Here is a 14,004-nt window from a genome sequence, read left to right as displayed (position 1 = left end):
CTTTTTAAATACTTGAGATATGAAAGTGAATTAGGTGTCAAATTAAACTTATGTTTATGCTTTATCTGATGGGATAAATTGCAGACTTGATTTTTAAAATCTCAAAATTTTGTAACATTGCTATTAACTGGATATAACGTGAATGATGAATTAGGGAACACTATCTATATTACATGGACCAAATTGGTTATAACACAATTTTAATCAGGAACTTGAGAAGCACTTTAAAGTTACTTTGAAAATTAACAAGTTGAGAAAAAAAAAATCGAAAAAGACAGTTCCATGCATTTTGCTCACAGTAATCATACACCATTGTCTGTTTGGAAGACAGTTCCTACTTTAACCGCAAGTGGCCACCAAAAATGAAATGCAATCGCTTGTATTCGATCTTGTGCAATGACACTATTAAACAATGTAACATACAGCCTTTAGTATTGTTAGCTAGCAGTAAAAAATAAATTGATAGCTATTAAAAATATGTTTGTTAATAGAAAAATCTTAGCTATTCAAATAATCCTGTGAGAGATAACTTTGTAATTCCGGTCTGAAATTCTCTAGCCTCAAATCCAATTGATACAATTTTCTATAATGCATTGTTTCTTTGGAACACAACTATCGAGTTAGAACAGAACTACCTGTAGCTGAGGATAGTTAGGCCTAGAACAATGCCCCGAGGAACTCCTGCAGTAATCATTTTTGGGTTCAGATGATTGATCTCCAATTATATTTCTATGTGTGAGATACAACTCTTAACCTTGGGATGTTTTCCCCTGATGGCTACCACCTTCAGCTTTACCAGGGAATTTTGGTCAAATGTTACCTTGATGTCAAAGGCAATATATATCGCGTAACTGCTAGAATTCAGCTTATTGACTCGTGTTTGGAGCAAGGCTCTGATTAGGTTTGCAGCCAAGTTGTCCTTGCAAAACCCAAGTTAGGCATCAGTGAGGATGTTATTGAAGAGTGAATGCCACATGACAGCATTTTCACTAACACTATCCATCACTTTGCTGACGATCAAGACCAGATTGACTGGATGGTACTCAGGCAGATTGGATAAGCCCTGCTTTTTTTCACAGGACATACATGGGCAATATCCCACGTTGATGGATTGATGCCAGCATTGTATCTGTAGAGGAACAATTGGTGTACAGCCACTGCTAATTCTGGAACATGGGTCATCAATACTGATGGATACTCCTCAGCTTTTTGAAAAGATGACATTGTGGTTTGCACCTGAAATCTTCATATATCAGTCACATTCATTAAACTATCTAAAAATTCTCCTTCAACTTTATTCAGGAACAAAACAAATCAAAATATTGTTATTATTGAATAGTGGATATGCAGGCTTTCCTGTCAGATGTTTCTATTTAGATAGCTCATCTAGACCACAGTAACCTTTCCCTGAGAAATAATTTACAGTGAATTTAAAAGTTGTGCCAGCTTTCTCACTTCAAATTAACATCATTCCAGTTATGCGGTTATATCCTCTAAGTACTTGAGAGGAAAGGGTATTCTTTGACCCTTGTGGGGTTTTAAGAAGTTGCCAAACTTTTAAAAACATGTCCAAGAGGTATTTGTTCATTTTAGAGCCTTTATTAATGTTGGCGAACACAAGTTGTCAAGATTGATTGACTCTGGAGTCCTATTATAAAAAGGGATGTAATTTGCAACACTGAGACACAGACGAGTACATTTCACGTTCAAATCTCTGCATTTCTGAAGGGTTGCCTGGATTCAAAAGGAGTTTTGATAACTGACATTGCATTTAGCATGGTGTTTTTACTAAATATGCAATGAGTAAATGTGATAAATGTACACATTTGAGACCAAATACATACCGTACAGGATTTCTTGGAAATACATTTTTCCAAAAGGGACTCATTTTAAATATTCAATATAATAATTTTGCAAAGTTAAAAAAGTTAGTTATTTACTCAGGGGAGTGGTAAAATGCTGTCAACAAAATAATACACTGAATTCTATGCAAGTGAAAAGTAGCTTTTAATTTCAACTGTGGATGTAATTTGGAGTAAATGGTAATAGGCTAATGAGAATACTTACATGAGATGAAAAGAAATATAATTGAACCAAAAGTAGACATTTTGAATTCCAAACTTAATGTGGCTACATGCAAACATTTGAGGCAAAGGTAAGTTTTGGTACCTTAGGTGGAATGTAGGAGAACCTGCAAATGCAAATTGCTACCAATGCAGCTATTTGACATTGCACCTTTCATCGTTTCAATTCTACATTATAGTGTCATGGCAGGATTTATGATTATGTCAAAATAATCACGAAATCTAATGCACCATAACAACTGGGTTGATGCCAGCAATCTCTTTGGCCCCAAAATTGCACCAGTCAATGCTGTTATTGCAAGTTAGAATTAATTCAAGTGGAGGTTCGAAGCAAATTCGAAGAATAAGGAGAAATAAAATCATGCCATATCAAGCTTAAAACTTGTCTCCAATGGGCAACAGAAAACAGACCAAAACTGAAAGTAAATAGGAAATCTTTTTTTAACTACCTTTTCTGGACATTTTCTTCGATCTCTTAAATGACTTATCTCGGGCAGTGCTGAGCTTTTTATCCCTTTTCCTTGAGTCAGCATTGTCTACTGGTTTAGTTGCGCGGGTGAAGCACACAGGCAGTCCAGCAGCACACATCAGAATTGCGGTCATGCCTAAAGGTTCAGTGGTCATCAGCATGCACAGGGGAATGGTGTAACAAAAACAAAATAGAGCACACAAAAGTAAATTAAAAAAGGAACCAGAGGAAATAAAAGAAAGTCAACAGAACTGAAAATCAAAATCACCAAGTGACAAAAATTAATTCATGACACAAAAAGTGGAAGTAAAATTAGTCTGACATTATAGGCCCCTTCACCTCACCAGTGATTTGAAAGAGACTAAGTGAACAAAACCCACAGGATAAGTAGACAGGCCAGTGTGGATACCGGGGCAACAGCAGCAGAAACAATGGAATACTAATTTAGCAGGGAAATCCTAGTTCAGATAAACGTTTTAATGCCACACAGATGTGGTTCTAAATGAAGTATCCATTTAGAATATGCAGTAAAGTATGAAAGCATCAACGTCTAAGCAGGTCCAATATTCAGATTTTTCACAAAGCACGGTGCCTTGCACCCCTTCTATGCAGCATTCACGTTCTGAAAAATCAATGTCTTCATCCTTTGTATTCAGCGTGGGAGCTCCATGTAGGACTGTTCCCACACCCTTGCTCAATTAAATATGCAATTGAAAATTAGAGTATTGGTCTTTATTATGCAGTTGTGTGGAGTATTTGAAAGAATTGCCTCTAATTTTAAATTAGATTTTTCACTCCTGCAGAAAATCTCTACAAAGATTGAAATTTTTCCGAGTATTAATGTGTGAAGATGATTATCCTTACATTATGTGTTTCCCCTGCTACTGTGATGTCATACAGAGATAATTGAATGTGTCACCTATTGAGGTCAGGATAATTAATGGTCAGTAATCAACAGAGCATAGAAGAATGAACAGAATTTCCCCAAACTCCACAACTAATTTTGACAAGGTTTTGGAGATGAAATTCACATTTGGTTAATGTCATTCTGTTTTTACATCATACATTATTTTCAAAATAAATGCTTAAACTTAGAAATTCGATGACCAAAATCTGAAGGGGTCCACCACCGCTTATGCCCCCTTTAAAGTAGCAAACATCAAAAGATAATAGATATCTAGTAACCCAGGGGTTGACCAAAAGGTTGATCAGAGGTCGAGGTAAAAAGGTAAGCGGAGGAGGCAGTTGCAACGAGGAAATTTCAGATCTTAGGGCCCTGACACCAATGATTAAAATCACAGAGAACATCACAAAAAGAGCAAGAGAGCCTAAAGATTAGGCTCAATAGGTGGGGGAGGGGGAGAAACGGCACAGTGCAGCAGAGACCCGGGTTCGATCCTGACTACAGGTGCCGCCTGTGCGGAGTTTGCACATTCTTCCTGTGACTGCCAGGGTTTCCTCTGGGTGCTCTGCTTTCCTCACACATCCCAAAGAGATGTGGGTTTCCCGGTTAATTGGCCTCTGTAAATTGCTCCTAGTGTGTAGGGCATGGATAAGAAAGTGGGATAACATAGAACCAGTGTGAACGGGTGATCGATGGTCGACGTGCACTCGGAGGGCCGAAGGGCTTGTTTCCACTCTGTATCTCCAAAACGAAACTACATACGGAGATGCTTAAAAACAAGGAAGAGAAATTTAAAGTGAAAAATAAAAAGAAGCTACAGATGCCAGACTAAAACAGAAAATGCTGGAAACACTCAGCAGGCCAGGTTGCATCTGTGGCAAGAAAAACAGAATCAACATTTCAGGTTGTAGTCACGGGGCATGATGAAGGGAATCCAACCTGGAATGTTAACGACTTCTCTTCCCACGGATGTTGTCAAGCCTGCTGGGGGTTTCCAGCATTTCTGCTTTTATATTGAAATTAATTTTTAAAAAGAGGGGGGCACCGGCTACCCAAACTGAATTGTTAAGTGCATAAATTGTTTGTTGAAAACAAAACCCACCTATGAATGCATTTGAATGGGTTGATAAAAAAACGCGCACATTTCAGAAGCTGATAAAATTACTTTTAATGGCTAAATAAAATGGTTGGCTAATAGAAATCTTATGCAAGGCTAGAAAAAACTATAAAAGTTTATAACCCTAATTAAAAAGTGAAAAAAAGATCAATAACCTTAGGCAGACGGTGCATCAAAATGGTGTTAAGACAGCATAGTGTCATTTAGCAAAAGTCTATGATAAGGATCTGATTTAAAGCAGTCAATTTGCTTTGGTCAGAAGTATCAGACGAGGAAGCGACCAGTCTAACACTTTCCTCATTCAGGATACTGACAACGGAAGCATTGGAGGTGATAAGAATATTGCCTTCCATTATCTGCCCACTGTGTAAATGGTAATATGTGACGACTGGTAAGTGTATTAATCGTTTCCCTTAATTTTTGATAAATCACTAATTAATCAAGACCTTTAAGTTTTAAATTGAATCACAAACAATTCCTGGCCTGTAATCTAACAGATGCACCACAGCGCGCCTACATTTATCACTTGCATTGTTGGTTGGAGGATTCTAACGCAACTACTGTCAACGTTTTAGCCAGTTCATTCAATTTGAAGTTGCACAGGAATTGTATAATGCATTGATCGGATCCAATTTCCAATGGGACCTCCATTTTGGGGGAAAGATGCTATTAAGTATCAATATATTTTGATATATCCGATTAAGCCAACTGATTGCAAGACTAACGAGAATGTGCTTAAAGGAAAAGATTTAAGAAGCTTGGAAATAGACACCGACTAGATTTTCTCCTGCCAACATAACCTGATTTTTCTCCAACTCCTTGGATCAGACTTAATGTCACTTCCCAGCTGTGACAACCAACCCTGGACTGCAGCTCAGATTCTGACTGTTTAATTTGTGTTACCTGGCAGTCCTGTATTGCAAATATTCTATCAAAAATTCATTTTCACTGGTCACCTTAATGGTAAGCGATCTTTTAACAATGTGACTTAAATGTAACGATCAATTGGTCCCCACATCATATCATTTAAATTTACAATGGCATAATTGGGCAGTGAAACAATAATCAAATGAAATGTTTATTTAAAATACAAATTTGGTTCACCAATCCTCAAGAGCAAGGCTTACAAAAATCAAGGCGATGATTCAGAAAAAAACCTCTTACGATACAGATGTAATGTTGATTACTATATCCAATTGCTTCTACAATGAAATAGGACTTCTTAGGGAATTGAACAATTTAGTTAATAACATTTGTTCTAAATTTCCAGTTTTCCTATAAATTTGTCCTTTAAAGTAATGCAAAATTACAATATTACCCACCCCTACTTATATCACTATGTTAATTTGCCTGGGCTCAATAGCAGAAGTGGTGAAATTACTATTCATGATAATTTAGTACTTTCATTGCTTTTTGATAAATTGACCAACTAATGAACGGCAGCGGGAAAATCATGCACGAGAATATTAGTTTTAGGACACCACTTATTAAATGGATTTGCAGATTTACTGCTTTCTACAAGCAAACACCAAAAAAACATGTTTTAAGTCACTAGGTTCACTAATGAGGAATAACTAATGGAAATTTCCAGGCAACCAATTTTAGGCACACTCAGTGGAAACGCCAAAGTTTTTATGGATAAACTGCAATAAGAGTATCATGCTTTAAAAAAATTGTTTTAGCAATTGATGATGCTATCAAGCATTTTAAAATTTAGCAGAGCCCAAACATAATGCAAGGAACCAGTAAACTCCTATTGTCTGTGTATTTCCGTCTTCTTACAAACATTATGTTGTAAGACACTTTGGTCCTGAGAAATAATGATGGATAGATTTATTCTGTCACCTAACCCTCATTAGAAACTAATCTGAAATCACCTCGACTCTTGCCTTCAGGAACCCGGCTAAAGTAAGGTGATGCACTACCTCTCTCTCCCCCTTATATGCTTTCTGTTACAGTGCAAATTCATAAATTTAAATCTACTATCTTGTGGAATGAAGGCCTATTGAGTTAGATTGAGGGTCCTTTCATTTATTGAAACCCTATTCAGATGCAAGAAAATATTATATTTCAGGACCTTCAATGGTTTACTGGGCCGAAAAATAAATATGTAATGAATACGATAAAAAGAATGGATCGACTGGGCTTAAATTCACTGGAATTTAAAAATGATAACAGGGGATCTTATAGAAACATAAATTCTTAAGGGATTGGACAGGCTAGATGCAGGAAAAATGTTCCCGATGTTGGGGGAGTCCCGAACTAGGGGTCATAGTGTAAGAATAAGGGGTAGGCCATTTTGGACTGAGATGAGGAAAACGTTTTTCACACAGAGTTGTGAATCTGTGGAATTCTCCGTTCCAGAAGGCAGTGGAGGCCAATTCACTGGATGCTTTCAAGAGAGAATTATATAGCTCTTAGGACTAACGGAATCACAGGATATAGGGAGAAAGCAGGAATGCGGTACTGATTTTGAATGATCAGCCATGTGCGGTGCTGGCTCGGAGGGCTGAATGGCCTACCACTGCACCTATTTTCTATTTCTATGAAATATTAAATCATGCTCAAAGTGGTACCTCATAGTAATCAGTATTTATCACTTAAACATTAATAGAAAACAGGTTGATGCCGTCTTTGATCGATAATTATGTATCCATGATCTTATTTTATTCCTTCCTCTCAATCTGCTGAAGCTAACATTAGCATCCCAAAAAGTTACACTTGTTGAAATCAGCTAATTTAACCTTTTAATTATCAGATTGTGCAGCTTGATATATGTTTTGTGTGTACAATGTGAACTGCACAGATATTTTCATCTTTTGGGAAGAGATCTGGCTCTTTATCTTTATTGAACATTTATATTTTAATAAAATATTAAACAATTACCTGCAAATGCTGGGTAGACATTGTTTGGACCATTCAGCTGTATTGGCAATGCTGGAATGCTGGCAAAAAATGGGGAAAAAAGTGCAAATTACTGGAATTGAAGGAGGAACTGAATAAGATAAACAATAATTCCTCCCAGTAGCTACTTATTATACTTTAAGAATATCAAATGACCTGGTACCTCAGTTTCTGTAGTGGAAAAGATGCTAACTACAGCTACAGGGAAAGAAGGACATCTGCATAGTTACAATGTCTTTCACATCCTTGGAGGACTTAAAGTACGTTTGAAGTGCATTCACTGCTGCAATACAAACAAATGCAGCAAGCTGTGTTACCACAGTAAGATTCTATAAACCTCGACAAGATGGATCACCTGCAAATCCTTTTGGTTGAGGCATAAATTGATGGCCAGAAAAAGCTTCTCAGAGCAGCACACGAATGTGTTCTATATTTTTAGAATAGTGTTTAATCTTAATGGCAGCTTGTTTGGAGAGTTGGTGGGGGAGGGGAGAGTGGGGGTGGGGTGAAAGCAGAAAAGAGAATATAGGGCTTTGAGTAAGAGTACACTGCACCTAAACAGTGTTGCAGACTGGATTGCACTAGATGGCTCAAGAAAATATATACACTGCAGTTTATAAATTTGGAATGATTGCCATTTACAAGGGATTTAAAAATATACCACTTGCAGTAATAAAACCTTTATTTTACATGTTATTGAGAGAGTAAAGTGAAAGCTGTACAATCCGGATTGTACAAACACCGAATTACATTTAAATCTCAGGAACTTACTTTGGAGGCAAACATATCAGCCACTTTTCATGCAGTAAAGCCCACAAACATCCAGAAGATAAACTTGATTTTTATTAATTTTTTAAGATCTGTATATTGTCAGCAAGGTCAGCATCTATTGACAATCCGCATCTGCCATGGACTGATTGCCTCGTCAGGCCATTTCACAGTCAACGTTGGTGGGTCTGGAGTCGCACATAAGCCAGAACAGCCTATGTGACTCAGAGTAGCAGGTTTCCTTCCCTGAAGGACATTTACTTTATGGATTAATCTTTGCAATACTTTGTGCTCATCATTACAAATCACTTGTTAAAAATTCAACATTATTAACTGAACTTACATTCCATAGCTGCCACGAGAGTTGAACAAGATTTTGCCCAAATCCAGTCTTCTTATTTAGCAGAATCGAGTTTGTCACCCACAAAACCTGCTCTTTCCTCTCAGCCACCTAGCAAATCCAACAAAGACAATGAAGACATCCATCACCCCTCTCAACAGTCCATCAGGCTACTCCACCATGCTGAATACAATTTAATTATTTTCCACTGACACTGTATTTACAGATGAACTAAATCTCAGAAATAGATCTTTAGGATTCATTTTCTTAACTGCTGGTTGCTGTTCTTGCTTCAGTCACCAGCTGCCATAACTATCACTCATGGGTCTGGTTCTGCCAGGCTTGATGACTTCAATAACTCCCAGTCAGCTTTCCTTTAACATTCTCAGTTTCTGGTGCTCTCTGGTGTGCACGAGTTCGCTTTGCCAAAGCCTGCAATTTCGAGATCTCAGTCGTGTTTAAATCCTACTGCATTCGACAGAGATCCTGGTGCTTAAATAATTCTGATTGATTCTGCATCATCAATTTTTAACGTTTCAGTATCAACACGCATATCATTAACGGCTTGGGCACCAAACTGGGTTTCCCTCTCTGAACCTTGTTTCCTCTCTCCTGCTCTTTGAAATTACATGTGGTGCTTGCTTTCATGCTTGTCATGGCTTTTTCCCCGATTCATTAGATCGAAATAAGAGTGAACTCGAGGTTGCACTGGTGAAAAGAATGGGGTGAAGATGAAATAGATCAGCTGTTATGCTCTAAAAGCAGCAGACTGGAAAATATATGCTGGAGATATGCAGGCAGAGAAATTACTCCGGGATTGCTTGGAATCGTCAGACTGGGCGACTTTCAAGGATGTGGCATCAGACCTGGATGTGTACGTCACAATTGTTAATGACTTCAAAAAGGAAATGTGTGGAGGAGTTTGGTTTCCACAAAAAGCATCCGAGTGTTCGACAACCAGAAGCCTGGGAGGAACCAGAAAGTCAGGATTCTTGAGGACCAGATCTCGGGCATTTAATTCTGGCGACGCGTCATAGGTGTCATCCGTGATGATGAAGTGCTTTGAGAGGTTGGTTATGGGGCATATCAAGGACCTGTTCAGCAAGAACATGGGCCCACTATAATTTGCCTATTGCCACAATAGATCAACTGGCGGTGCGATCCGCACTGGACGACTTGGACAATAAAAAACACATATATCAGGCAGTTGCTCATAGACGTAGTTCGGCGCTCAACACCATCATCCTATCCAAAATTGTTACCACACTCAGAACTGGGTCTCTATGTACCCCTTTGTAAATGGATCCATGACTTCCGCATCAACAGGGCTCCATTGGTACGAATTGGCAACAACCCTTCTTCCTCGATAACTATCAGCACAGGGGCACCTTATGGCTGTGTGCTCAGCCCCCTTCACTACTCACTAAATACCCATTACTGTGTAGTGGACACAGTTCTAACTCCATCTTTACATTGGCTGAAGACACTACAGTTGCACAAATTAAGATAATGTCAGAGGAGAGGAGAGGAGGGGGTCGATTGCCCGATTGAATGGTGCCAGAACGTCAGTAAAACGGAGGAACTGATCGTTGAACTGAGAAGAGGTAGGCCGAGGATCCACTAACCTATCTTCATCAAAGTGTTGGTGTTGAGAGTCAACAATTTCGTTCCTAGCGTGCATATCTCTGAAGATCTGTCCTTGACCCAGCCCATCAACGTCTTTATTCCTTGAGAAGACAGAGGAGATTCGGTACATCGACAAATACTCTCCTGAACTTCTACAGGACTATTAGAGACCATATTGACAAGTTGCATCTCAGCCTGGTTCAGCAACTCAAACGTTCCTTCAACTCAGAAAATGCTTTGTGCAATTATCAAAAGATTTCACCAAGTCAGACAGCGCCTATGAGAAGAGGACCCAAGTTAATGTTTAGGTCAGTGACTTTACATAGGAACTGGGGAAAAAAATATATAAACAACCATCACAATGTAGGGAGGTACACAAAAATGCTGGCGAAACTCAGCGGGTGCAGCAGCATCTATGGAGCGAAGGAGATAGAAGGGTTTCATCCCGAAACGTTGCCTATCTCCTTCGCTCCATCGATGCTGCTGCACCCGCTGAGTTTCTCCAGCATTTTTGTGTACCTTCGATTTTCCAGCATCTGCAGTTCCTTCTTAATCACAATGTAGGAATTGGGAGGAGAAAAGAAGGATGGTGAAAAGAAGGCAAGATGAAATGACAAAAGGAATGATTGTGCAAATGTTCTAACAGGACATTAAGAGCCAAAAATTGGTGGTTAAGAAGGAAGTTGAATAATTGCCTAAAATTACAGTAAGACAGAGGCTGGAAACCAAAATGAAAGTGGAAAAGATAGAAATGCTCATTGTTTGAGACTGTTGATCTTAATGTTGCCAAGGCAGCTGCAAAATCAAGAGATGAAAGATTGTTCCTCAAGATTACATTGACCTTCAAAGGAACAGTACAAGAGGCCCAAGGAAGATAAACAAATGGGAATGGGTGAAGACAACAAAGCGCAGAGCCACTATTGCAGACTGAACAGACATTCTGTAGAGCAATCACCTAATCAGCACTTGCTCAATGCAATAAAGACTATTTAAGTAGCATACTATAATGAGTGCAATGCAGCTTAATTTTACTTGGCCCCTCAAGCCTGCTCTTCCATTTAATGTGATCTGAGCCGATCGGAATTTAACCTCAACCCTGCATTACCATTTACACACAGGAACCATTCACCTTCTGCCTATCATATACAATTATGAGAGGCATAGAGAGGCTAGACAGCCAGAATATTTTACTCAGGATGGAAACATCAAATACTGCAGGGCATAGCTTTAACATGAGGGGGCCAACGTTTAAAGGAGACGTGCAAGAAATTTACAGGGAGGGTGGCATATGCCTGGAATGTGCTGCCGGGAGCAGTGGTTGAACCAGATACACTAGACTAACAGCTTCAAAAAAATGTTTTGGCTAGCCACATGGTTCTGCAGGGAATGTGGAGGGATGTGGGTACTATGCTGGTAGATAAGTGATGACCTTGGCATCATGTTCGGTACTGACATTGTGGACTGAAGGGCTAGTTCTTGTGCTGTATTGTTCTATTTCCTAATATCAGCCAGGCAACAATTTGGGCATTTGACTGTGGACATCATTAGCTTGATCTCATCCTTACCCTAAGTGCGCCCATGCAGGAACTGTTGAGAATCAATTTTAGTCAGGAACAACTGGGAATTAAATTTTAGTCTATAAGTAGTAGCTGGAGGTAATCTGAAACTTAAGCAGTGCTCCATGCTAACCTTCCTTCTATAAATCAAGGAACGGCATCCATTTCAATTACAGGACGTTTAACATTCCAAATCGCACATAGGTTGTTTAATATCTCGCCCGAACAACACTATATGGGACCAATCACTCGGCACTGAAGATGCCCACCAAGATTTCTGTAATCGGTACTTAGGAGTGGCACTTGCTCCCTTCCCTACTGAGCCCGAGCCCATGAGTGATACAAATGGAGCCACAGCTGACAAGTAGCCCACAAATACAGAGACCTACAGGTACATGTGTAAATGCACACCATCAGAAGCAGCAGGGAAGCAAAGAATACCAGAAGGAAACAAACTTTAAGGGGATGAATTGACAGCAACTTTTATTTCCAGTTTGTTAGGCAATAAGTCATCATAAGATCGTAAGTGATAAGAGTAGAATTAGGCCATTTGGCCCATCAAGTCTACTCCACCATTCAATCATTGTTGATCTGTTTCTTCCTCCTAGCCCCATTCTCCTGCCTTCTCTGACACACGTACTAATCAGGAATCTATCCATCTCTGCCTTAAAAATATCCACTGACTTGGCCTCCACAGCCTCTGTGGCAAAAGAATGCCACAGATTCACCACCCCTCTTACTAAAGAGATTCCTCTTCAACTCCTTCCTAAAAAAACGTCATTTAATTCTGAAGCTATGACATCTAGTCCTAGACTCTTCCACCAGTGGATACATCCTCTCCACATCCACTCTATCCAAGCCTTTTACTATTCTGTACTTTTCAATGTGGTCCTCCCCTCCTTCATCTAAACTCCAGCGAATATAGGCCCAGTGCCGTCAAACGCTCATCATATATTAACCTACTCATTCCTGGGATCATTCTTGTAAACTTCCTCTGGACCCTCCCCGGAGTCATCTGGCATCTCTTTCGTCTCTCCAAACGTATTGAAATGTTTTCCAAAAACTGCTGTTAATGTTCAAAATTTGAATACATGCAAACACGCTCTCAGAAGTCAAGTCACACGCAGTTCTCTGCATACTGATTCTACAGTGCCTGTGCTACAATGTTGAGCACTTCGTACAGCTCTCTAGCACTAACATTTGTTCCAGAAACTATGTAAAGGTTGCTGAATTCCACCGATCATGTTAGAGCTAATCTGAGACAGAGCGTCTGAAAAGTAGATGCATGGTAATACACTATACTACAGGGTTGTCAAATCTGGGACCTAAATATTCAAGAGATTCAAGATTCAAGAGAGTTAATTGTCATGTGTCCCTGATAGGACAATGAATTTCTTTGCTTCAGCACAACAGAACATAGTAGGCATGACTACAGAACAGATCAGTATGTCCATATACCATTATATAAATATATACACACATGAATAAATAACCTGATAAAGTGCAAATAACAGATAAAGGGCTATTAATGTTCAGACTTCTGTCCGAGCCAAGTTTAATAGCCTGATGACTGTGGGGAGGTAGCTATTCCCGAACCTGGTCGTTGCCGTCTTCAGGCTCCTGTACCTTTCACCTGAAGGTAGCAGGGAGATGAGTCTGTGGCTAGGATGGTGTGGGTCCTAGTCTGTGGCTAGGATGGTGTAGGTCCTGTGTATTTGACATTTAGAAAAGTCAGGCAATAAAGAAAAATGGACATGAAGGAACATCTGTGCAATAGTTAGAACAGATTTTGGCTTGCCTTATAATAGAATTAGCAGAGGCAGAAAACATTAGTAGGTTGATTATATGCCTTTGACTAGTAGTGTTGTAGGGTGCAGAATAAATTAGGAAATTAGATGTGCATGTAACAAGAGTAATGCAATAATCATAGGGGACTTTAATTAGTACTTGCAAAGTACAGGGCAAATGCCTGGAATGCATACAAGATTCTTTGTGAAATAGATTACAGAATTGGCCTTTTAAAATCCAACACATAACACCAAGAAATAATGAATTAATAATCATTGCAAAGGAGTGGCCTGGAGAGAATAATCATAACATGACTGCATTGAATTCAAACGTGACGTAACTTAATCTGAAACCAAAATGCTTAATCCAGATAAGGGAAACTAGGTGGGTATGAGAGGCAGGATGAAAAGGACAGATTTGGAAATAACATTAAAGGATATGAATGGTT

General features: G+C 39.1%; 1 protein-coding gene across 2 annotated transcripts in view; it reads right to left on the bottom strand.

Annotated features, from left to right (window-relative positions):
• dtx2 (deltex E3 ubiquitin ligase 2) overlaps positions 1–14,004 on the bottom strand; it is a 43,492-nt gene that overhangs the window by 12,941 nt on the left and 16,547 nt on the right. Inside the window, exons 3-4 of one of the 2 annotated variants that reach the window (XM_033046002.1) lie at positions 7,461–7,519; positions 2,534–2,689 (exon numbers count right to left, since the gene is read on the bottom strand). In XM_033046002.1, coding sequence (XP_032901893.1) covers positions 2,534–2,689; positions 7,461–7,519 — 215 coding nt within the window. The remainder of the gene's footprint in view (positions 1–2,533; positions 2,690–7,460; positions 7,520–14,004) is intronic. The other variant, XM_033046001.1, reaches the window with a different exon arrangement.

Source organism: Amblyraja radiata, chromosome 28, assembly GCF_010909765.2.
Source record: "Amblyraja radiata isolate CabotCenter1 chromosome 28, sAmbRad1.1.pri, whole genome shotgun sequence".
Taxonomy (NCBI): Eukaryota; Metazoa; Chordata; class Chondrichthyes; order Rajiformes; family Rajidae; genus Amblyraja; species Amblyraja radiata.
The sequence above is the reverse complement of the archived record's forward strand: the minus strand, read 5'-3'. Positions and strand labels throughout refer to the sequence as shown.